At 47.1% G+C, this 25,324-nt stretch overlaps 1 protein-coding gene across 1 annotated transcript in view; it reads right to left on the bottom strand.

The window, feature by feature from the left end:
- The window catches only part of IGDCC3 (immunoglobulin superfamily DCC subclass member 3), a 112,271-nt gene that overhangs the window by 27,094 nt on the left and 59,853 nt on the right, over positions 1–25,324 (bottom strand). The window contains exons 3-6 of the mRNA XM_055793760.1: positions 22,416–22,560; positions 19,606–19,736; positions 14,299–14,436; positions 6,100–6,258 (exon numbers count right to left, since the gene is read on the bottom strand). Coding sequence (XP_055649735.1) covers positions 6,100–6,258; positions 14,299–14,436; positions 19,606–19,736; positions 22,416–22,560 — 573 coding nt within the window. The remainder of the gene's footprint in view (positions 1–6,099; positions 6,259–14,298; positions 14,437–19,605; positions 19,737–22,415; positions 22,561–25,324) is intronic.

Raw genomic sequence — 25,324 nt, forward strand, 5'->3', positions numbered from 1 at the left:
GTCTGTCTTATGTTAGCAGTGGGGGGTGTCCGCTGGCAGAGTTTATTGTCAGGCCACTTCTGTCAGCACTGAGGTCTACTAATGAACCTGATCTTAGCAACCTAATGGGTACATATTTCCAGAACCTCCTGCTAAACTTCCCCACGTGCCAATCGATCCCTTGTCCTGTTATTTCCCTCCTACATTGTCCCCGCTCTAGACTTAGAAATTAAAACAAAATTCAGGATGGGTTCAATAAAAGTTGGAAGCATGGATAAACAGGGGGAAAACCCCTCTTCCCTGCACTGAATGGTCCTTTGTGGCATACAGTGAGAGCATTAGAGACTTGATTTTCAAGACTTCCTTAACCTCCCGCCCCCTGCTTTGTGCTGGCGCAGTTTTGCAGGAGCAATTATTTTGCAAGTGGCTGTGCACCTCCCTGCTTTCATCTGGGCTCACAAGTTGCACCCGCAATACTCGCAGGTGCAAACCCACGATGCCAGGGGAGGGCACAGCCATCTTCCAGCGCCTCGCTGCAGCTTCATTAAAGACCCTGCTTCTTGGCTCTTTGCCTCTGGCTCCCCCCCTGCCTCACGAAATTTCAAGCCCGCTGTTTGTTCCAGCAGAAAGAAAGTTTAAATATGGAATGAAGCATCCGGCGTAACCCTTCTGGAATCGCTGGCTCTCCTTATCCTCCCTTATTAGCCCGTGTCAAGAGGGAGTAATTGGAGCGGTGTCGCGTGTGACTCGGGGGTAACGAACATGCAGCTGCGGCTGCTGGCTTAGCGCCAGTGATGCTATTTAGGACCACAGCCCCTCGGGTTCCTGCTCCCCTCTGCTGTCCCTCCTCTTTGCTGTCTCACTAAACAACCAGACCAAAACCCCAGCACCTGTTTAACTTGCTTAAACTCTCTAGGGAGCAGGCAGCTACTCTGTCAAACGGCTCCCACCTCCACTGTGCTGAGATGTCCCTGCTTCGTGGCATCCCTTGCTGCAAGGCATGGGATGCTCCTCTGCCAGTCCTGTTCCTCCTGGCTTTCTCTGGGCATTGCTCTGTCCCGTTCAGGTCTCACCCTACTCCTTTTGGTGCAGAAAGAGCAGCAGTATGGAGCTGTAGTGTCAAAGGGGCCCAGGCTGCAGTGGTAACCCATCAAATTAAAAGGTTCCTTGACCCCACCACCAGTTTCTGACAGCATCAGAAAAAAAACCATGGTCTGGGTGCCACCAGGATCTTAACACAGGGATGGACACTGCCGCAAGGAGATGCCCCTCTGCTACCCTGGACCATCCCAGTGTTTGTACCAGTGTCTCCAGGCAGGGTGTCCTGAGCCAGCTGCTGGTGCGTGGTCTCGGGGCGAATGCCTCCTTTCCTGGACAGAAGAATGCCTGCTCTCCTCCTCCCAGGTCCTCTCCCTGCCCTTTCAAATTGATTTTGACAGAACTGAGAGTTTGCTACCTCTGGCCTTGGGTTAGTGGGAAAGGAACAGAAGCAAAGTCCTGCCTTCAGTCAAACCTTGCCTTCAGCCAAGACCTGCCTGCTGCCAGCCCTCCACCCGCCTCATCGCTCATAATTAATAGAGCATCTTGTCAGTGCTCATCTCACCCTGCACAGAAGCACGGTGGCCTGAACACCTCTCCCCTTCCGTACTACATGCCAAAAGGCCATCCCAGGTGGCAAGAGGAAGCACTTTTCAGCCCTCCATGAAGATCTTAACAAAGATATTAATGAAGATCACTGTTAAGAGCAGAGGATTCAAACCTGGCAAGGAGGAGCGGGGAGGATCCATCTCTGGCTTGTGGAGTATGAAGAAACCAGAGCATTGATTATTCAGGACTTAATGGGAGGGAGGGGATCATGCAGTTTTAATGAATATTTAAAGGCGTGACATTGGTATCAAAAAGCAGTAATGCTTAATACCACCCCCAGCATCTTTAATGAAGTGCTTCAATAGCTTTTACTGTGCTCAACAAACTGCGATAGCATGAAGATGCACTGTACAGCAGGTTGTAACGGCAGACCTGGAAGGGCTTCATCCTTTTAGGGACATCTCATCTCAGCAGTGGCCAACCACCAGTGTGTTCCCCAAGATGACAGGGAGCTTTGATGCCCTTGCCATGCGTTTGCAGCATGGTGCCTACTGCATCACCTGAGCTCACTGAGGAAGGCTGTCCTAGGGAGCGGGGAGCACCGAGAGTCGATGCACCGGTGCCAGATGAATCCTTGCTCCTTGCCCCTCAGTATGAAGCCATCATTAATTCTCAAGTAGCCAGAGTGGCAGGATGAGGGAGGGAGGCTGGGGTGAAGAGAAGGAAGAATAACATGGGAACAAGAAAAACTCATAAATTAGGCTACTGGAACATACAATAAGGTTATAAAGGAGAAGACAGGTCAATGGGGAAGTCAGTTAAGCACAGCATCAGATGACAAGAGATTTAAGATGAAGAATTGCTGCCAACTTGGCTTCTCTCTACTGACTACAGAGGATGCCCAGATGCTTATGTAAGTAACTGAAATAGTTAAGTTGTAGAGCCGGTGGGATCGATCGCTAGGGCTAAAGATGGAACCCATGACTTCGTCCCCTGGGAAACAGGCAGAGACCGCCCCAGAGGCTGTCATGGAGGCTGTTCATCAGCCCTCAGTGGGTATCACGAACTTCTTGTCCTGGTGAGATGCAGGCTGGAGCTCCGCAGCAGTGGGACATGTTCCCACATCACCTACTGGTGTGCTCCTGCGAGGATGCTCTGGAGGGGCACACTGACCCATGCAGTACATACTGAAGCTAGTTTTGCAGCATGAATTTAGGGCTAAATTCAAGGACAAACCAAGTACCACAGAGCTGAGCCTAAAACACAGCAGCTGCAATACATCTGCTGCTGAATTCAACCCCACAGCCAAGGCCTGCAATGCCAGCAAGCAAGAACGATGGAAGACACATCAGGAAGCACAGTGGTGGCCGGATCTGGTGGACCGAGGAGCACTGCCTGGTTCTGCCAGCAAAAAGCAAGGCGAACAAGGCATTCATTGTCAGCAGAGCCTTCAAAAACATGTCCTTAAGATGGGCACTCATTTATGAGATGGGATCTCATTTTTCTGCATAGCTTTCAGGAGGAAATGAAGCGTGGAGTGGAGAACACTAGTGACCATCTGGCCATTCACAGCCCATCAGTTTGTTATGACACCAAACACATAATAACGCACAAAAGATTGCACAGGAGGTAGAGAGAAAGCGCTTTGATATATTTTTTTTCCTTGCCACTGAAGCCTGCTCTTCCTTTGCACCACACGCACACACACTCTCTGTTTCAGCCAGCGATGCATTCGGCCCTTCGACAAGTCGCCCCGTGAGACTTTCATTTGCAGCCCAGCACAAAGCAATATTCAAATAGCTGTGCTGGGATCTGAAGAGAAAATGGAAACTTTCTTGTGTGAGAACCTTACAAAAGAGATCAAAGGAGCCTAAATGGCCAGGGGAGGGCAGGGAGGGAGGGAGCGGGGGATCGACGCCTTCTCCTCTGAAGGGAGGAGGAATTCCCAGGAAGATAATAAGATGGCATTAGATGATCTGAAGGAGAGCCTACAATAGGAAAGGACATTACTGCCAGAGCAGGAGCAGAGCCCTGTGCCAGGACACCTCTGCCCACGCAGCTGCTGCGGTGGGGGTGAGGACCACTGCTGGCAGCCGGAGGAAGGATGTGGTCTCAGCCCCAGCCTCTTGCTAAGTCCCTGCCTTAAAACAGGAAACACCACCCTTTCTCCCCCAGTTTCCCACCTATAAAACATGCCTCCTTCAAAAGACATGGGGCAAGTTAATTTGTGCCTCCAGGCACTTCAAGGGTCCCTGCATAAAGGCAGCAAGTACCTGGCCCTGCGTGCTTTGAGGATGCTGTATTGTCCTAACCCTGTGCTAACTTCCTCTCCAACCAGGCTTTTGATAGCCCGCTCTTTGCTTTTATTCTCTTTACGGATGTAATTTGCATCGCTGACATCCTGACAAAGATAAAACCCACAGTCTCCCATGTCAGTCATTATTGCTGTTTTCTTCCCAGACAAACCTGAACAGCAATCATTTGTACCTCTCAGCTGGAAAATTCAGGCAAAATGAGATTCAGAGGAAGGAAAAGCTGCTTCCAGAGGGAGGGTGAGCAAACCTGGGATCAGCCCAGCTGCCTGGCCATGGTCTGCCATTAGCTTTCCTGGGGAATGACAGCCCCCTGAAAAACATGAAGCATTTTATGGATGGGCAACACAGGCTGGGGGCCTGGACACTACAGCTCATGTCTAAGGGCTATACCAAGGACGCACTGGCCACACTTCTCCAAACCACTGCCAGTTTCTCTGTTAATGCTGAACATAGGAGCATGCCTCTTCCACAGCAAGGCTGGACTCCAATGGCCCTGTGATTACATTTTAGGGATAAATCCTCATCTTGGTTCCCTGAGTGAAAATCCACAGTAATTCTACCCCAGATGAACTTCAGCACTAGACCAGCTGCTCAGGAGCTGATGTTCAAATCTCCAAAGAGACTAAAACCCGCCGATCTGTAGCAATGACAAGTTGTGCTACTTTCCCCCCTCTCGTCCAGTTGCTAACAGGAGCAGTCAACACTATTCAGTAGCTGTGTTTTTACAACCTCATAGGTTTTCCAAGTCACTTCTTTTGGCTCTGCCTGCCTGCCTTCTGGACTCAGCTTGGCATTTGGGTTTAGTAGACTTCTGCGACATGTACCATGTGCAGAGCTGTCCTGCAGCAGCTCTAAAAGGTTTGTATCAGAACAGTGAAGTTGTTCTTAATGCCTGGGCTGGTGTTTCTTAATAAGGAGACTCATAGGTATGCCCAGCCCCAGCCAGCTGGCAAAGCCCCCTTGTTGCATTGCTCACCCAGAAATCCAACAGCAAAAGAAACAGTGAGTTTTCACCTCCTCTCGTATCTGATCAGCCCCTGGGACTCAGGAGGCATGAGCAGCCCTGTATAAGCACCCTTTCTATATTGCTCCTTGCTGCTCCCAAGGCAAAGGGGAAAAAGGATGCCAGCACCCAGGGACCAACGGCTGCTGCACAAGCAGTGCCACGCCAGATCACCACCAGCGATTCCCAGGACCTGTCAGGTGAGCCTCAGGGCTAGAGCAGGGCACTTTCCCCATCACCAGCATGAAAGGTTCAATTAGCTCACTCTGGCAGGAGGTGTATAATTTTAGATTCAGGATATCATCAGTCAATAGTTAATGAATGAACTGATGAGAGTGTGAGATGCTTTAAGTGGACTAGTTTGAAGAGGAGGTGAGTGCTTGTAATCAGGGGCAGATTACTGCCATTCAGAGCACGCTGCCAGCTGGGTTTGCCTTCTGAAATACTTCCCTGGCTCCCCTCACCATGGAGACTGGTCACAGGAGCATGTGGAGGGGATTTGTTTGGTTGAGTGCTGATCTCTACTCTGGGCTAAATCACCCTTTACAAGTGGTATTTCAGGACAGCTGCTGCGGGGAAGGGGAGCGACCCGCATCTCTTGGGCATGGCCCTCAAAGGGTGGTTTACCCACGTCATGGTAAGGGGCTCAGATAAAGTGTCAACTGCTATAGAAAACAGTCTCACTGACTTTCTGGAAATGGTTTTAGACTTTCTGGTGCTATTTCAGTTGGAGACCAATACTCTGTGAGTGGTACCTACCCCTGGATATCACTGCAGGGGTGATATCTGTCATTCAGAGGCATCCAATATGAGAACAGTGCCCATATCCCCATATCACTAATGACCATGCAGGTGTGAGAGACAAATTTGGCTAATTAATTCAGCCCAGGCTTTCTGCTGAGATGTACAAGTATGATAACAAGTAACAACTGGCATCTGTTAAGCCAAATAAATGCCTGTGATGGGGTGGGAAACCATTGCAAACCATGCAGCTACAGCCTCAGTTGAATGATATCTGGTTGCTATTCACCTGCGTGGGACACAGAAGACATGCACCCACACGGGAAACCACATGCCTAGAAAAGAAGTGCTCTGTCTGATACTGCCAGAGTAGCAAAGTCAGCATTTGTCCACCACAACCCATCACAATGCCCAGGGGATGTGTAGAGACTGAGCAGAGAGCATCACTGCTCTGCAAGCCCCGGCTTTGCTCACCTTGTACAACGAGCCTTCCCTGTGCAGTCCTTCGCACCCGAGTGCCAGGTTTGTTCGCAGCACACACATAGATGCCAGAATGCTGCACGGTGAGGTCCGAGATCATGAGATTTCCGGTCCCCAGCACCTGGATCCCCTCCACGCCAATGGGGCGGCCGTCTGAAAGAAAGGGAAAAGGATTTGAGTCACATGTTAGACCTTTGTGTGAGGTTCTTCAGGCCACAGCCTTTGGTGAGGTCCAATTTAAATACTTATGGAGTGGTGCCATGCCCTGTTACTGGAATTTGCCAAGTCAATGGTTTTTAGCTGACGCTTTTAGCAGAACTGCCTTCTGGAGAAAACCAGGATCCTCACTTACATGTCTGCCCCAAACCACACTTTGTGCTGCTTGAAAAACCAAGGTACTATCACAGGAAATGTGAAAGCGTTCAACCACGTGTTCAGATTAAGATGAAGCACCCCAGAACACTGTTCAACACAATAGTTAAATCAAGTTAAATCATATCAGCATCTGTGATTCATTGCCTGGGTTCTTACATTAGACTGACCAGGGATCCAACCAGCTCAACAGCCTGTTTCCAGCAGAGGGGCTCTGGGAAGAAGAAGACCAGCCAACCTACAACAGTGCTTCCCTGATGTACTCTCCCAGCCACCAGCAATTTACGACTTGGGGATTTCCTGAGCCAGAAGTTATGCTTTTTTGCCTGCCAAACCTTGATGGATTTTTGTGGCTTCAGAAACTACGTGAACACTGGATTTTCAATTCCTTAGCTCTTGAACACACAATAGTTCAGGGCCAAGGAGCCAAACTCTGAGGTGGTGGGGTGGTTAGATCTGCTCAGCTGCTCTGGCTTGGAAGGGCACCTGGAAAGGGCTGCCTCCATCCTGAGTGCTGGGTCTGAGGCAGGCTGGTAGGAGGGCAGCAGTGTTTCCAAAAAAACATGCCTAGGCTCCAGCGCATGGTCCTCAAAGTTGAAGTGCTTAACATGAAATAGTTCTGTATAAGGGAATTCACCTTTTTGCAACAAAGCCTGTTTTCATTGGAAAATTCCCAGCCAGCTCTAATTACAATGTGTTTCATTAGTATCAGGCTATTGCTTTTTATTGTTTCATTGGTTTGTGTTTTAAGACACTGTCTGACAAAGGCAGCTCTAAATCAGTCTTAGCATGTGTCAGGGTGTCTGAGCAGAGGGGCGAAGCAGGGGAGTAGTTTTACTGGAAGAGCAGTTAAAGGGAGCACACTTTCATCAGATGGGAAAAAGGAATTCAGTTCCTCTCTCACCTTTGCTCACAGAGGAGTTTAAGGAACCTACAGAAACGAGAGAACCAAAACCCAGCCTTGGTGATCTCCCCACCTGACCCTCCATACATGTCTGCTTTGCAACAGCAAAAAAGCCTCTGTCTTGTGCTTCAAAGTTGTGGCTAGTAAAAGGAAAAATTAGGGTGAAAAAATTCTCCTGGGAGCTCTATTGGCCTGTGCTAAGGAAGTGGAAGTAATCTTGCTAAGGAAGTGGAAGAAGCCAAAAACCCCCATAACTGCTCTGTAGGAAGCAATGGGTCATGAGGAAAGATCCAGGATGCTCTAGCTAGTTTCTACTCTTGTGGGCCACCTCCTGAGAAATGCTACGTCATGGCTCTTCAACCCAGTTGAAGACTTATCACCATCCAGTGGGCAGACCAGTTTCCAGGGGCGTTTAGCACTGAAGGACCTGAGACTCAGGCTGGAGACTTCAGTGGCTGCATCTGGTGTAATTCAGCAATGGGAAACCTTCATGGAAAGCACATAGGGAAACACAAGTTGCTACAGAGCTGCTGCAGTCACCCCAAGACACCTCGTTATCCCCAAGGATTTCCTTCATAGCCTCTGCTGGCAACAGTGTGGCCCCTGACTGAGACCTGGCTCATGCCTGACCTCAGGCAGGCGTCATGCTTCAACACAGACAGGCAGGCAGGGCTGGTTAAAAGTTATCTTGCAACTTTATGCTTTAGATGTAATACCATGTTTTGCGTAGTAAAGACATTATGAGGATTTGGGTCATTCATAACCAACAGGTTCTGGAATAGATTGGGAAAACATGAAGGCAAAGCCGAACTCAAGGAGAGGGACAACTTAGCCATCAACCCAGATATGCTACTTTGCAACCTGCTGCCCAGCAAGTGCCTGAGTCCCCATGGAAAGGCACGTGATGGGATGGAGAGCAAGGGTCTCTGGCAGCACTACTGAAAGCAGCACACATTCATCAGCTTGCAAGCCTGGACCGTTGTGGTGGGTTACCCAGGCTGGATGCCAGGTGCCCACCAAAGCTGCTCTACCACTCCCCTCCTCAGCTGGACCGGGGAGAGAATGGCTCAAGGGTTGAGATAAGCACAGGAGGATTACTCAGCAGTTACTGTCATAGGCAAAACAGACTTGACTTGGGGGAGGTGGGGGGGGGGGGAAGAAATTAATTTATTACCAATCAAATCAGAGTAGGATAATAAGAAATAAAACCAAACGTGAAAACACCTTCCCCCCATGCCTCCCTTCTTCCTGGGCTTAACTTCACTCCCAAATTGTCTGCCTCCACCGCAGCAGCTCAGGAGGACAGGGAATGGGGGTTCAGCTCATCACACATTGTCTCTGCCACTCCTTCCTCCTCAGCGGGAGGGCTCCTCACACTCTTCACCTGCTCCAGCATGGGGTCCCTCCCATGGGAGACAGTCCTCCAACTAACTGCTCCAATGTGAGTCCTTCCCATGGGCTGTAGTTCTTCATGAACTGTTGCACCATGGGTCCCTCCCATGGGGCACAGTCTTTCAGGAACGGACTGCTCCAGCATGGGTCCCCCATGGGGCCATGAGTCCTACCAGTAAATCTGCTCCAGCCTGGGCTCCTCTCTCCGTGGGGCCACAGGTCCCGGCAGGAGCCTGCTCCAGTGTGAGCTTCCCACAGGGTCACAGACTCCTTCAGGCATCCCCCTGTTCCGGTGTGGGGTCCCTTACAGGCTGCAGTGGATGTCTGCTCCACCGTTTACCTCTACAGGCTGAAGGGGACAGCCTGGCTCACCATGGTCCTCACCATAGGCTGCCAGGGAATCTCTGCTCTGGTGCCTGGAGCACCTCCTGCCCTTCGATCTGCACTGACCCTGGTTCTGCAGTTGTTGCTCTCCTATTCTCACTCCTCTCTCCTGGCTACAAATGCCGTTGTGCAGGCGTTTTTTCTCCCCTTCTTAAATATGTTATCCCAGAGGTGCTGCTACCATCACTGATGGGCTCAGCCTTGGCCAGTGCCAGGTCCATCTTGGAGCCAGCTGGCATTGGCTCCATCAGACACAGGGAAAGCTTCTAGCGGCTTCTCACAGAAGCCACCCCTGCAGCCTCCCCCCCCCCCCCCCCCCCCAAAAAAAAAAAAAACCCAACCTTGCCACGCAAACCCAAGACAACCACAAAAGTGAGGGATCCCATTTCAGATTAATGGCAGCATCCTGCTAGGAAACATCAGCAAAACATGGACCGAAAGCTACAAAGCACTCCACAAACAAATCCCCTGCCATGCTCTTTATGTATTACTTTTCAGGTATTTTTTTAAACTTAAAGGTTTCCTTGCTTCATTAGCAGGCAATGCCAGACCACTTCACTATTTGCATTGCAAAGAAAAATGCTTGGGTCTTTTGGAGAGAGAAAAACAACGTCATTAAATGATTAAATGATCACATAGCTGGCCAAACCACTGCAGCAGTAAATGGCTCAGTCATAAAAAGGACAGTAAAACATGACCTGTCCCACATTTAATGAGCAATAACAAGGAACCATTCCTTTCAAACATCATTTGAACTGAAGTGTAGGGGTCTGAATTAAATTCAAATTGAATTTGATTTCATCTTTTAAATTAGATCTTTTGGAAGTCCATATTTACAATAGGTGTAAAAATTAAATCTCTCTCTCAAGGGAGGGACAGGACCAGTGAAAGATGCAAAGCAGCCATACCTGGATGCTTCCTCACATCATTGCCTTAAGAAATACCACAGAAATGTGACTCGAATGTCAGTAGTTTTACTGTATTATTTATAACATGCTACATAATTTAAGTGTGCAGAGACCCAGCTTGCAGCAGGTACTCCACACAGTCCAAATACCAGCATCAATATGTCTTCAGTTATCTCTCTAGCTCCAACTATTTATTAGAGGTGTGGCAGTCTGAAGAAATGTCTCGGGTCAACCAAGCATCCTTCATTTCCCTCAAGAGCAAAGCTCTCCAAGCTCAGAAACCCTGGGGGATCCGTCATTTGATTTGGAGAATATGGTCACCTCTAACAGCCCATAAAGATCACCGTGCCAGATCATTCCATATGCCTCTTACTCAACTCCTCCTTTCCAAAGAGTGCTGAAAACAACTTCTAGAAAAGTATCTCTGCTTTCCTGGCCTGCTCCATCCTTTTTACTCTACTGTGAGTCGTCCTATGATCAGTTAGATGGTCTTCAGCTAATATCAAGTCCAACTTAGTGACACTGACAACACATATAAATAATACAGGGTATTTACACAAGAAATTTCTTGCATCCTGAAAGCTCAGCACTTTGCAGAACTGCTGTGCAGAGGGACTGATGTCTCACACCTGCTTTGCAAAGGTTGCTATCTATTTTAACCCTTACATGGAGACCTGAAAAGTGGCTTGGATCAAGGCATCCAAACCCTGAAAACCCACCTTCCTAGCATCACTTGCCATCACTAAGTCATCTCTCCATGGAGAAGATCTGAAAGACTGCAAAAGCCAACACTGTTCCCACAGGCTTGAAACTGCTGCTCATTTAACATGACCTTCTACTTCTTTTAATAAAGTCAAAAGCAGAAAATCTGAGGACTAAAAGCAAGCCAGTCTGGGTAGAAATGTCTGACAGATTCTCTCTGTCAATCCTCAGCTGATGAGGGCAGAAGTGGAAGGTTCAGCTGGTTGTGAAGATCAGATGGACAACTGATTAATAGAAGACACTATTCTCCAAATGGGAGATGCTCCCAAAAAATGCTCCAGCTTTTGGAAGTAGAGGCTTCCAGGTTGCCCACTGGGGTGAGGTCTGGATGAAAGATGCCTACAGTTTGGGAGCTGCATTATTTATTTTTCCAAGGTGTATGTGATGCTTTCTGGAGTCCATTCTCCGCCTGCTAACCGAGTGATTGGCACATCAGCGCCAATTATGGAGACCCGTTAAAACATGCCAGGCGATATGAATATGCAACAACATGAACGTCTTTCTTTTATAAGTAGCAAGTAGAAAGAAAGTAACAACTTTCTAATGTTGATCATTTAGGTCTTTTGTGAATTCTTTGTATTGTGCCATAGTAGCCTTCCACTTTTTAGACACATGGGTCTCCTGCTCTGGCGGACACTGGGCACTGTGGATTAGCATATTTAGAGTACATTGCAACAGTTGACTATTCAGTATGTGAAGTGGTGAAATTTACTCTATTATTTCTAAACACTTACGGGACCGGTGCTCCTGTCAACCAGCCAGCCATCTATTGCAAGCTTCTGTGTCCAATAAGTTACCAATTAATTGGCTCCTACAATTGTTGTATAGTTTACTTCTTGAATGGCTCCCTCTTTAGTAATTTCCTTCCCATTGTGTGACCCTTTCTGACAACTTCTGTATAACGCTATCAGATAATCGCTGTCTTTTCTTTCTCGCCTCACTTTTCTGTATCTCTCTAAATAGTTTATTATTCTGCTGTGGTACCTTTTATGGAGGCCAGCTCAGTGGCCTGTCAGTTAAACGGTAAGGATACATTAAAATCGTCATTCATTCAAAAGGCTTTGCAGTAAGTGCCCAGGATATTCATTTGTGCACACATACAGGTCCAAGCCTGAAGTGTGTAGCTCTGAAAGGAAAAGCCCTATCTTCCCTGAACAAACCCTTAATGATTTTACATTTCTCTCAGAGCCTGCTCTCTAATGAATGTTGACATTTCATGCACGGTAAGACACAGGAATTCTGTTTCTGGTCAGGGGCTACAACATATTCCCAAGGAAATTAAATTCAAAATTGATTGTGTGACACTCAAAAACTGGCCCAGAATTTGAATTATTTCCTTCAAGCAAAATATAGCTGCCTTTCCCACTGAAAACCAACCAGGTTTTAGCAAAGCCAAAGCAAGAAGTGCAAATGTTGTTTATGGCTTGCTTTCCCCTGCACCAGAAAGCTGTGAAAGCAAAATTGTTCTTTTGCTTCTTTCTGATAGAAGAAATGCCACAACATCAAAACTGTGAGCAAAGGGGTTTAGAGAGACACTTCGAAACAGCAGCATGCTCTGTGCGAAGACCCGGCACAATGTCCATGTCACCACTCTTCTTTATTTTGACCAGGCAAGAAAGATGTTCACACATAATTGACTTTTTTTTGTTTAATTCAGGCCTATTGCTAAATCAGCTGCATGTCTCTAAGACTTCGTGGCCAAGGATTTTATTTCTGGCAGTGGATTAGAAGTGGTGTTTTTCTAAGCTGAGTAAATAACCTGGCTATTCAAGCTAAACCATCTCTGTAGGAGTAACTTCAGGAAGAAGACTTTCACATGGGACGAAGCCACATGTACAGACAATAGATGCTTGGAGGACATCCCTGTCCAGCACAAACCCCTCTCCTTCCTCCTGATCACATAGACACAAGACATGAAAGTGCTTCCAAATGGCTACAAAGAGATGACAAATCCACCACCTCATCAGAGAGCCTGCGTGCCACATCGCTGTCAAGATCAGTGTAATATTAAACAAGATCTTGTGATGCCTTGGACAGGAAACATTCCTGCTGGAGGGGAGGGAAAATAACAGGATCTCTTTCCCATTCAGTAGCTCTAATTCTGCTGCTGTGCTGCAAAGCAGCATGGAGAGGGTATTTATTTTTGGTGGAAGGCAATGCTGAGCTCAGACCATCCAGACAAACATTGCACAAAGCTATTACATCTTCATTATTGCACTGCTCTATAGAGACAAGCGTTTTGAAGAAGGTAATAAGCACTTATAATTAAGGCAATTATAAAGTAGTTTATTATAGTTGAGCGCTAACATAGAGCCGCCTTGTGTCCAAGAGAACCAAAACAGTGATACAGCGTATCTGGGGAATTTTTAAAACAGCATCAATCTGATGGTTATGGCTCCGCAGGAAAAAAAAAACCAGTCAGTGGCAGACACAGGCTGATTTTAAAAGCCACCAGAGAATGCAAGCAGGAGGGCGAACACGGAAAAATTTTGTGATTGATACTGGATACATGTCCTCATCCCCTGGCAGAAATCTCTGGAGCAGGAAGTCACCCTTCCCATGAGCTGGACCCGGACTCTTGGAGAGCCACGGGGGTGAAGTGCCACATCCAGCACAGCAGCACGAGACAGGATTACCCCTGTTTGTGCTTCACAGCCACCTTGGGGCACTCGGGAAGATTAGCATCCCAAAAATGACATGACTTCACAGACCACAAAGGCTTGGGCAATACTAACTGAACCCAGCCTTACAGTGCACACAGGCAGAGTTATAAGCTCCAGAAGATAAAACAAAATACATCAGCTCTTTGCTTAGCATAGATTTCTGTAGGGCAATGCAAGTGTTGTTCTGAGCAAAACAGTTTCTGAGCTGCTATCACAAAGTTAGAACCTAAAATAACCCTTGCTTTTAGACGGAGAGAAACATGGCACTTTTCTCTTCCTCACTTGTATGATGCCATCGGACAGTGCCTCTGGTTTTCATGCTGATTAAATAAGTATCAAGGACTCCAGCAGCAAGCATTTGTTTTTTCAGAGCTTCAGACACACTACTTAAAACACTCTTTTTCCCTCAACATTTGTTTAAAACCCCCTGAACAGGCAGCAAGTTTCTTTCAAGTCTGTTTTACGTGAAAGATGTGTTTGTGCATGATTTTGCTTCTCTAGGCCAACAGTGGTGATGGTTTTGATGCAGCAGAAGGAGATGCTGTCACTTGAGAAAAGATTAAATTATTACCTTTCATGAAACATCTACAGGTTTAACCAACCCACTTCTCTAACAGGTGAAAACAGGATCTTGGCAGAGAGAAAAAACAAAGGGTAGACATAAGAATAAAAAGCACTTCAAGCCTACAATTAACTTCAGTGGGAAGGGAAAGGGTGAATCACTTGTTGCATAAAATAGTCAGTAGCACCTACCTATTTCCCACAGAACAGCAATGGAGGAGGAAATACCGGTCACCCCGGGGCTTACCTAGGCGGCTCCAGGAGACGATGGGCCGGGGATTGCCCGTTGCGATGCACTCCAGCACAGCAGTCTGGTGCACTGTCAGTGTGAGGTTCTCTGGACCGACAAGAATCATGGGGTCCTTGTAAACAGCGGAGTGTGAGCCTGCAAGGACAGCAGCATCATTAAAATGCACCTGATCCTCTCTTGTTTAATGGAAACACTGAGAGTTTCATGCATATGATGTGGCTAGTGTAAGCCTCAGTAAATTTGAGATGTACATGAAACAAAAGGAGCACAATGTCTGTGTGACAATCACACTGTCTGACGTGTTTTAAGTGTGTGATGATATTGCTGGGGAAAATCCCTCAGCCAACCAACCCAGTCACAAGCAGCCCTGTTAACACCCAGATAAGGCAGGATAAAGAAGGAACTCACTGTGAACTGCAGAGAGTAGATGTGCAGGAAAAACATGGTATACAGGGAGGACACAAGCTGTAGAACAGCTCGTGTAGACAGGAATGCAAATAAATGAAGGAGTTGCTTTATCTTTCAGCATCTCAAGCCATAAAGTAATCCATGCAGTCCATAATGCCTGAATCTGCCTCTCTGCAAGCATCCTCTCTTGCTGCTCATGTCATTTGCTTCAAAAGCCCTGTCCTGGGACACAGAGAGTGATGGAGGTGCCAGTCCCTGACTCCTGCTGAGGATCTTTTTGAAAGGAAACTCAAGAAAACTCCTCTGATGACTAAAACCTACAGGGTGGTCATTTCCCTGTCTTTTACAGCACTCCCGTCCTGGTCCACTCTGGTGTTGTGATACCATTATTGCTCACGATGAAATCACTAATAATTTATTTGCACTACAGTAGCACCAAGTGGCAGCAACCAAGAATGAAACCCATCGTACAAGGTGATGCACAGACTCATAATACAATAAAGCCCTGGCACAAGAACTCTGCAAACCAGACAGGCACAAGACAAGCAAAAGAAACCACATTTCACCAGACAGGAGGAGACTACAGGAGAAAAACATCATCCTGTGTCAGGTATATCACAGCTAAACCTGCATCTCCTGAGTCCCTAAAAAGTGCCTTATCCCCATGCCAAAGGTCCTTTCAGCCTTCAGTCCCATTTGCTGGGAGCAGAAGAGGAGGAAAAAGAGGAGATATTCTCAGTTCTCCATCAGTAAACAGGAACACTGACAACCTCTGCATTAGTCTTCTCCCCATTTCTTGCAAGAGCTGGTTTATACTCCAGAAATGCTGAGGTAAAGCAGTGTTTAAGGAATTTCAACAATCTGACAGCTGCTGCTGGCAAAAATGCTCTGTACACCTGTAGAGAGAAATACCTGGACTGGTCGCTTGCCTCCAAGCAGGAGAGTGGCACAGGGAGGACTGGAGAGCTGTGCTTCGCCATGGGCCAGGCTTTGTTGTAGGGACCAACCCACACTGACTCCTGTACATGGACTTTCTGATATCCAAAAAGCTTGTTAAAAAGAAGTCATCCACCGGAAACTATCTGCAAGGGCTTTTCTCCAAGAAAAAAAATCTTTTCTTCCTGCACTTTTTAGCCTTACCCTTTCACAGCAGCTCAGGGGCTGAAGTCAGGGTGTTAGCAGGGGGATTTTGCAGTGGTCCAAAGGCAAGCACAGATCAGAGCGGCTCGTTTGTTCATTGTTCCTACAGGGGCTAAATGGGGAGGGATAAAGCAACTCTGAGGTTGTGTCTAAATGGGCAAAATCCAAGAAAAATCACCGTGTCAGTGTGACTTAAGAGCTGACTTTCTCACTAAATGCATTTCACTGCAAGCCATAAAATGCAGATTTTTTGATGAGAACCAGAATGCACAATAAATTCATATGACCGGCTGGTTAACCCCAAGAGATCTGAAAAACAATACCTTCCCCCTCAGTACTTCAGAGTGCCTTTAAAATCCATGTAGATTTATTGTTCTAAATCACAATACTAAATGTTCACGCTTAGAATAATATGATATTATCATTGTATTATATAGTGATTTCAGTATTTCAAAACGCAGAGAAATGAAATGAATTGTCCAAGGTCATCCAAGAATATCAGTGAATGGGAGCTGAGACCAAAGCAGAATTTATAAAACACTCTATTTTAACAATAAAATATTTAAAACCCCATACTCATTGATTTATACTCTGAGTACTAATAGGCATTCGGGTTTTCAGTTGTGGGCTCAGCTCTCTGACGTGGGCCAAATCCTGCCCAGCTCTGGAAGAGGTATTTCCACCACTGCTCACCTTCTCTTGCAAAGGCCATGTAATGGTCCCACAGCTTTGCTGCGAACCCAACACCCACGGCAGTGCCAGCTCCAGGGTCAGAAGGGACAGTGAAACGGCAGGGATATGGCTGTCAGATGCCAGCACCATGCAAAAGGGCTGATTGTGCCCAACTGTCGAGGAAGAGGTTTCCTTCTCCAACCAGAAAATCCCTTTGATTCAGGGTCAGGAAGGAAGGAAGAAGTGAGAAAATGAGGGGCTCGTGGCAGGCGAGTGCTGCTGGAGCACAACAGGGTTCAGGGCAATGTGTTGGGGATTTATTTTGAAAGGGAAAAAGGCTCTAATGATTCATGTGGACCCCAGGGACTCTGCCAGCAGCAATCGCAGTAAGGATGGGGAGGTCCCCGGCACTGCCAGGCGTGACAGGCACTCTTGCAGTGACGGGAGCATCGCTGGCAAAGGCAGTTAGATCTTGATCAAAAGGACAGCAGCAGAGAAAGCCACAGCTTGCACTGAAAAGGTGTCAGTGCAGAGAGGCAGGCAGCCCCTCGGGAGCATCTCTGCTAAGCAGGCACTTGAAAATAATCAATCAGTAGGACTGGAAGACATATCCGTGCTGCTCGCTGCCAACAGCCCCACCACCATTGCCAGGGAGAGGAAGGAAAGTGCTGCGAGCAGGGTCCTTTGTCCCCCACAGGCAGCCACCCTCCTCTCCCTCTCCTGCCCACCTGCGGCAGTGGCACAGGCTCCCACAGCACACCATAACTTCTGCTGCTACACCACAGCCTAGAGTTAACACGCTAGCACATACCTGCCGTCCTGGTCTAACAGATACTTGGGTTCTTTTAGCTAACACCTCAGACCATAAACGTTTTTCACCGGGGTTTAACCCAGTGCAATAGGTTTTCCATGAGCTGAGAGCATGCAAATGTCCTGTGTCAGCCCTGCTGACATGCAGTCACTGAAGCACGGTCCAAGCCCTTCAACAGGCACATCAACAGGATGATGTCTGTATTCATCATCCAACTGCTTTAAGGAAAAGAAAGCCACAAATATTTCACAGACAGGAAACCTGGAAAATATCCATCTGAAATAAGGGATGGTCAGATGAGAACAACTAGCACTTTCTGCCCTGTGAGAAATAATAACTCAGACGGGTAAATTGAAACAAAGAACTTCACCATGTTGATAATTTACTGTTCTTTTTTTTCCCTCCATGCGGCTACTGTTCACATAGATCAAGAAAACAGATAAGTAACAGGCATCAAAAGCTCCCAGGTCTTTCAGAACCAGTTAGCCTGCTTTCTTTCCCCATCAAAGCCAATATACACAGCAACCCTCTTTCCCCAGCTTTACCCCATTTCACACGTGCTACTTTTTTACAGTCAGCAGAGGCTAATATGACACTCGGTACAAGTGTTAAGTCTCCTACCCTAGGACCACTGGCCAGGCAGCCCTTTTGGAGGGTGAAGGCAGGCTGTGAGGTATGAGTGTACACTGGCAAGCGTCTAGCCACTGGGTACCAGCAGTTATGTGTATCTGATGGACGGGAGGACCACAGCTCAGGGGAAAGACCCTTTACTGCATATAAAAAATGCTCAGAGAAACACACATCTAACCAGCCCTGTGCAGACTTCCCATGCCTCTTCCCTCTAGAGCTCTAACCTCCATTTCCACATGGAATCTGGGATGGTCCCCCACCAGAAAGCCACAGATGCATCACCATTGTTGTCACAGAGGACAACCGTGGGTATCCAGCATCTCAGGGGGGTTCTGACCTGCACCGAGCCCTGTATCTCAGAGCCCACCCTACCAGCACGATGTAGCCACAATTTGCAGGCAACTACTTCTTTGGCACTCTTATCTTCTCTGAAGGTCACCCACAGATGCTCTGAAGTCCAGGAGAAGCAAGTTGTCCTGTTTTCATACAAGGAGATTGAGCATATCAAAAGGCATTTCCAAGAAGAGGGCACAAAGGTGTCATTCACTCCTAGCTGCTTGATCAGGCTGGGTTGTATGATTTGACTTAATACTTCCCACTTCCTTCATACTAGGAGCAGCTACTGAAACATCAAGAGAGACTGCTGAAGCCAAAAGTATTTTAAATTAAAAAGACTGACAAATGAAGAAAGCCTAACTAGAAGTTGACAACCTAACATCAGGTTTGGAAACTGGCTAATGAGTTATTGCTCGAAAGGGCTCCAAGAGATCAGCTTGAGTCCCACACAGACAACTAACAGAGGATGGTCAATGGGCACGTCAGTGGAGAGCAGCACAGCTACGGCAACGTGGGTGCATTTGCACCCTAATCCTTCCTTCACTGTGCCCAATGTCATCACTTCCACATGCCATTTTGTGTGCTTTCACAAACAGGCCAAACTTGTGCACATGCAAAGCGTGGATGTGGGTTCCTGTAGTTTGCCCTTACAGCTTCATCACATCCTACCTCTGGCAGCATGAAACCAAACAGCAAATACATGACTTTGGCCCCTTTTTTTGGAGAAGAGACCATAAGGCACCATCATTTCTTCAGCTGGAGCTTTCAGAGATGAAAACCTGTTTCAGCCACTGTCTTCAAATGTGGATGGAGAACCAAGTCAAAACTCAGCCTGGGGTGCTCAGGACTCCTCCTTCTCATCTTCCAAAGAAAGGTTAGCTCACTTTGGTCGCAATGCAATGCTAACAGCCTACAGAAAATAATTCCCCCATTAGATAAATAATTGATCACCCTGTGTGCTGCAATTACTTCCAGAGTGGGCAGGTCTCATAAGGAAATGATGAATCTTTCACATTTCCAAAATAATTCATTTAATGTAAAGCTGCTGTAACTCATTTTCTCACCATTCTCCCTCTACCCAGAAGCTGGTGCTAATTTACAGGCAAACAGACAGATTCATCTGCTGTCAAATAGACTGATCTGGCAGGAACTAATAACAATTCAGAACAGGAAAAGTGTTATGGCTGGACAGAGGAATGCTTCTCGGTGCTCTTAGCTTGAAGCTTTCTTAAACTGTCCTGGTCCAGAACAGCAGTGTGAAGAAGATGACAGAAAGACAAGTCACAACAGCATTTACTGGTACGAACCTGACACGGTGAGTCTGGCCTCCCGGCTGAACTTCACATTAGCAATATTGGTAGCAACACAGTGAAAAATCCCACTGTCTTCTGCCCTCAGTCCCGTAATCTGGAGGACCCCCTTGGGAAGCAGCGTGTATCTGTGGGAAAAGAAAAGCAGAAACAAAAACTTACAAAGGCAGGACATGACTTGAAAGCAGGCTGCACAGCCATCTGGGTGAGGCAGGCTGGCTCCCCGCATCCCAGCACAGAGGTGCCAATACCACCTCAGTGATGCAGCCCCCAGCAGGTTGAGCCCCTGCTTATCACTGCATCAGTCCTTTATTTCTTTGGATACTTGAGCCTCTGGTCTTCTTTTATAGGAGGGTACGTTCCCTTTCTTTATCTTCTGATGCATCCTTGAGAAAGGATGACTTTTGCTGGAAGGCTACAAAGTAGATGCTTCCTATTCAACCTGTGGAAAAGCTTTGGTAGTGCATTTGCATGTGAACACAGCTGATGTGGGAGTTATCACTCATCAGCTGAAGCACAGTGACCATGGACAAGTGTCAGGCAAAGTGTGTGCTCCACACTCCTAACTCCAGGTCCAGAACTCAAATCCACATGACCTTAAAACCTCAAATGTATGGAAATGCATGTTTAAAATAGATATTGAGTGAGCACACATAAATCAATAAATATTTTATATATTTAAAACATAGGTACATTTAAATCATGCATGCATACACACATGTGTATACATACATTACAGGTTGCTTGGCAACCATGTGTTTGAATTGACTGGTACTAAGTCATTACACTGTGATGAGTTAATAATCCATTTCCGTCTGGAAGATGAAGAATATCTTTTTCCATATCAGCATATGGTTAAGTGCCTATAACCTGCTCCCTGTGCTGGGCTCCAAACGTGCAGCTCTGTGTCGGAGGCAGCGTGACAGCAATCAGTTTTACACGTCCCGAAGTTGATTGCAATCTCCCTGGGACTTTAAAATGCCCATTGTTTTGGATGAATTATACCACAAGAAGCCTTCATTTTTGTTAACAATCTGCCCACAGCATTAGAAGATTCAATTCCAAAGCTATTATTCTGCCTTCAAAGCCTCCAAGTGCAAGACTCAGCATACAAATTTATATACACTTTATACGCAGAAATGCACCAAGCATGATTAATGCAGCAATCCAATTCAGTTAGAGAAGCAACCCTCATCACCCAAGCCCATTGGTGTCAGAGATCAATCTAATGAGCTGACAATAAAAACGTTCCCCGGTAACTTTACTCCCACAAAAAGCCAAATCTGTTAAAAACTTAGGACACTGAATGTAGGGAAACTGCTCCTAGCCCACATCCTCCAGGGCCTGGGCAAGCTCCGTGCCCCAGAAAAGAAGCAGTGGGGATAGCGCAGCTTGGGTCTGTGTGAGTTGGACAGAAGTCTTGGCTCCTCAGCCTTGAAGAAAAGAAGTTCTGGTCACGCTGCCACATCTCTGACCATCTCCATACCTGTGACCCTGGGCTCAAGTGGAAAGGAGCAATAACACATGAAGGACTTCAAGGGAACTTCACCTGTCCTGCAACATCTCAGCAGGATGTACACAAGGCATCAGGTCCAGTTCTGCACCCCTTATCTCTGCTGACACCACCTTGGACCAGTTGCCCTGCTCCACCACATCCCCAGTTCAGCACTTGTACGAGTAAGAAGCCTTCAGAGGAGATCAAGTTTAATGAATTAACCTTGTGCTGGGCTAAAAAAAGCTCAGATGAAAAACACAAGGAAAAACAAAACCTGACAGTTGCAGTTTTCCATGGCAGAGTTGGGCCTCTTGGGTCCTTCTACTGTAAGTTCGCCACAATGCTGAAAAGGTCAGGCATTGTTCCAGCCCTCATGTTTTCTCCTGCCTCCAAAGAAGTCAACCATGTTCTGCTGCAGAACTGACATTTTTAAGAATAGGGGCTTTCAGGGAAATATTTACAGCTTCCTGGTTTTGCCTATTCCCAATGCACGGACATCAATTTGTGATCGAGGTGTGCTGCGACCTATTGTCTCCCACCATCAGTTGTGCAGCTCCTGAGCCACAGCTGAGACCACCAGAGGCTGCCGGCACGAAGCATGCATTTCCTGCCACCTGTCCTCCGCCAGGCCCCACTGCTGCTCAGAGGATCAAACCGTGATGAGGAAAGTTTCCGGAGCAGCCTGTCAAACACAGGAAGCGAGGACGTGCCGTCCCAGGTCTAGGCTGAGGCAGGGGGGCAGCTGGGCTTTCTCTTTAGGAGGATTGCATGGGAAATGGCAGCGCAGGGCGCTGCAGGATGCTCTCTGCAGAGCTTCCCTGCCACCATACACAAGGGAGTCCACCTGGAAAGGAAAATCCAGCAGCCACAGTGTAATTCAGCACTTGCAGGAGTTCATGGATTTGGCTCAGAAAGAGTTGCACAAAAAGGAGCCACAGAGGGATGATGGATGCCAAAGCTACCTGGCTCTGCTAGGATTGCCAGGTGGGCTCTTCCACACTTGAAAGTAAACCTGGAGCAGGGCTGATTAGAGAAGGTCAGTGCAAGCCCTTGCTTCCTCCAAAATCAGCTAATGGGCTTTATCTACCTTTCCTGGGAGATGCAGTATTTCTACACAGTGTTTGGCCAGAAGGAGCCCAGACAACCCAGACAACATTAACTGCCCGAGTCTTCCATGGCAGAAATGCTGGCCAAGACCCTCAGCTCAGGTTAGTTGTGTCCTAGCATAACTGTGAGGGCAATAGCAAGCCTGGCCAATTTTTTCCACCTGGAGAAAGGAAGATCAGCAGTACATGGCTTGAACATGTCCTACCTTTCATTGTCTGTGTTGACCGGCATGCGGTTCTTTTGCCAGAGGATCACTGGCTCAGGCAAACCGTGGATCTGGCACTGGAATCTTGCTACACCACCTTCTTCCACCACTGCATTCTGAGGGTGGATATGGAAGTCAGACATTGCTGGAAGACAAAAAGAGAGACAAAAATATACACGTGTAAGGAGAGATCCACTGCCAACAAGTTCACATGACCTAGAAACACCCTTATTCCCCAGAGTTAGCAAATGGGATTGTAATGCAAAACCAGAAGGCTGGTTTGCAGCCTAACCAACCTCCGGTGTGGAGAAACAGGACTAGTGGCAAATTCTTGCTATATGTCTGCTTCTGTGCATTGAACTGATCGACTTAGCAAGCTCCACAGCAAGGTCTATGGGGGCAGCGAGATACACAGGCACTGCACTGGCACCTATGGGAGGTCATTCTCAACAGTTTCAGCAGGCTTTGGATCCAAGCTCACATCAGAAAAGAGATACCTATCCTTTCTATTGCTGCCAATGTCTTATCTGCTGTAAATATCCTTTTGATGTGCATAGCTTGACTCCTAAACTCATTTTCATTAAATATCTTGACCAAAAGAGTTCCCAGATATCCTAGTAAAACTTACAGCCCTTGACTTCCATCACTGTTTGGCAGGTACTCCAGCTCATTGCATACTCTGCCTTCTGGCACTGCAGAAGGAATGGTCACATCCCCACACTGTGGAGCAACAGGCTTCAGCTGGTGGAAAGAGTAGCTGCCAAGAGCTCAGCAGCTCAGCAAACAGAAGCTTTTGGGGATGGGACCACCCGACAGCAAATGACAAACCTCAGCGTGCCCACAAAGGATAAATACAGATCAGCCTGTTTCAGCATAGCCACAGCTGTAACCATTGTGTGGAAACTCTGGCATGCTGTTAAAGCTACATAAATAATACAGTAATTATTACTATTAATTAATTGGAAGGTGCTGCCTGTTGACTCTGCAATAAACATATTCGAAGCTAATAAACATCCCAGTGGTTATTCAGCTCATGATTCATTTATAGTGCCGCATCTGTGGGAAGATCACTCATATTATCATACAAAATAAACTCCAAGAGAGCCCCCTGCTCTGCCACCCCAGCCCGATAATACCCGTCTCCCCAGCAAGACAGCCTCGTCCCCTCCTACATGCATCAAGTGTAATAATGTACCTCTGCTAAGGAACAAGCTGCGTATGTGTCAGGGCAGCTTAATCATTCATCTGCAAACTCCAGTTGGGCTCAGGCAGATGGGAGATGGCCATTAGCAATCATACATTAAATATGTGTTGCGTTAACCCACACTGCTCCCACAACCACTGCTCTCAACCCGCTGACTGCAGATTTGTTAAGCTGATCGAGTAACATGGAGCAAAGCCCTAGCCCCGTGCGGCTGTAAAGCTGGGAAGGTTTTGCAGCTGTGAGGGTGGGATGGGCAGCCAGCCCCACACTGGGATGCACTGATGGGAGCAGGACCAGGAGGTGGCTGTGCAATGCTCCAGCCAGATGAGAATGCACCAAGACAAGGCAAAAGATCATGCAAAATTCTATTTTCCTTTCCCAAAATGAAAGCTAATGCAAATATCTTCTCTGGTAAGGGATGGAGCCCGATGATGGAATGGCAATTTACCAAATTCATTTAGGATTGGCCTTGAAACAAGACTGCCTGTGCCCCAGAGTACTCAGCCATGTGGGAAGGAGCCCAAAGGCTGCCAGAGGTTCTCCCACACCAGGTGATTCCCCTTCCAAGGTGGCAAGGGATGCTTCAAAAAATGGGAGGGTCCAGGGTTGCCCGTGGCAGGAGAGCTCGAGGAGCCTGCATAATATTTCAAGGCTGCCATTTGGAGATCCAGGCTAGGGTGAGCATCTTGCAACCACAGCTTACAAACTCTCAGCAAGAAACGAATCCAAGAATTAATGAGAAAGACACAAAGCTCCTTAATAAAGTGCGGTGGGGGAGATGACGAAAACGATGGACGACATACGATGACGGGGGGGACAGCAAAGAAAGAAAGAAAGAAAAAAAGGCATAGATTCAGATGCCTGGAGGAAAATTCCTTTCAAATGTACAGATGCTCAGCACTAAGGTTTTTCGGTGGCTGACAGGGCTGATAAGAAGAGGGAGGTGTGAATGAGAACAGCCCTGGCACAAACTTAGCTCTGCTGGCTACAGAATTCATTGCCATTCCTTTATTTCAATAATATCACCTCTTATAGGTAAAACTGCAGCAATAACCTCTACTCTTAAAGACACTAGTATTAATATTTATCATGAATAAAACATGGGAAGTTATAAATAATTCAGTTATGAGGCTGTTAAGTAAAATATTACTCTTCAACGACCCTATAATGTGGCTTTGAAGCACAGTTTTATGTTAAATGCCTAGGAAACACTGTGACCCTTGCCAAGACCAGCTGGTTTGCAGAAGATGCATTAAAAATTCATGCACCAGCTACAAAATGCTATTTTTAAAACAGGTTTACAAGTTTATTTACAGTTACAGAGACAAAAGCTTTTGTAGCATCTCCTGTAAAACAGCAACAAAACTTGAATGCAAGTGACTACCTGGGATACTGTTTTCAGTCTGGAAATAAATCACTGGGTGTAAGGAGAGGCATCGGAGCACAACTGCTTTACAGGGCATTGCTTGGAGGGGCTAGATCTCTGCTGACCCACATGAGATTTTTATATACATCCCAAATGACCGTAACAAACTCATAGAGCAGAATGCTTGCTCCTATTTGTCACTTGCCTTTCAGCAGCAAATGCCAGGACCCCTGTTATCAGCCGGGCACTATTGTTTCAGCTGCTACAGAGAAGAGCTGCACACCAGCCCGGGTGGGGTTGGCCAGCAGCCAGGAAGCTGCATCTCATTTCTATGCTAAT

This window comes from Falco peregrinus, chromosome 1 (assembly GCF_023634155.1).
Source record: "Falco peregrinus isolate bFalPer1 chromosome 1, bFalPer1.pri, whole genome shotgun sequence".
NCBI classification, from domain to species: Eukaryota; Metazoa; Chordata; class Aves; order Falconiformes; family Falconidae; genus Falco; species Falco peregrinus.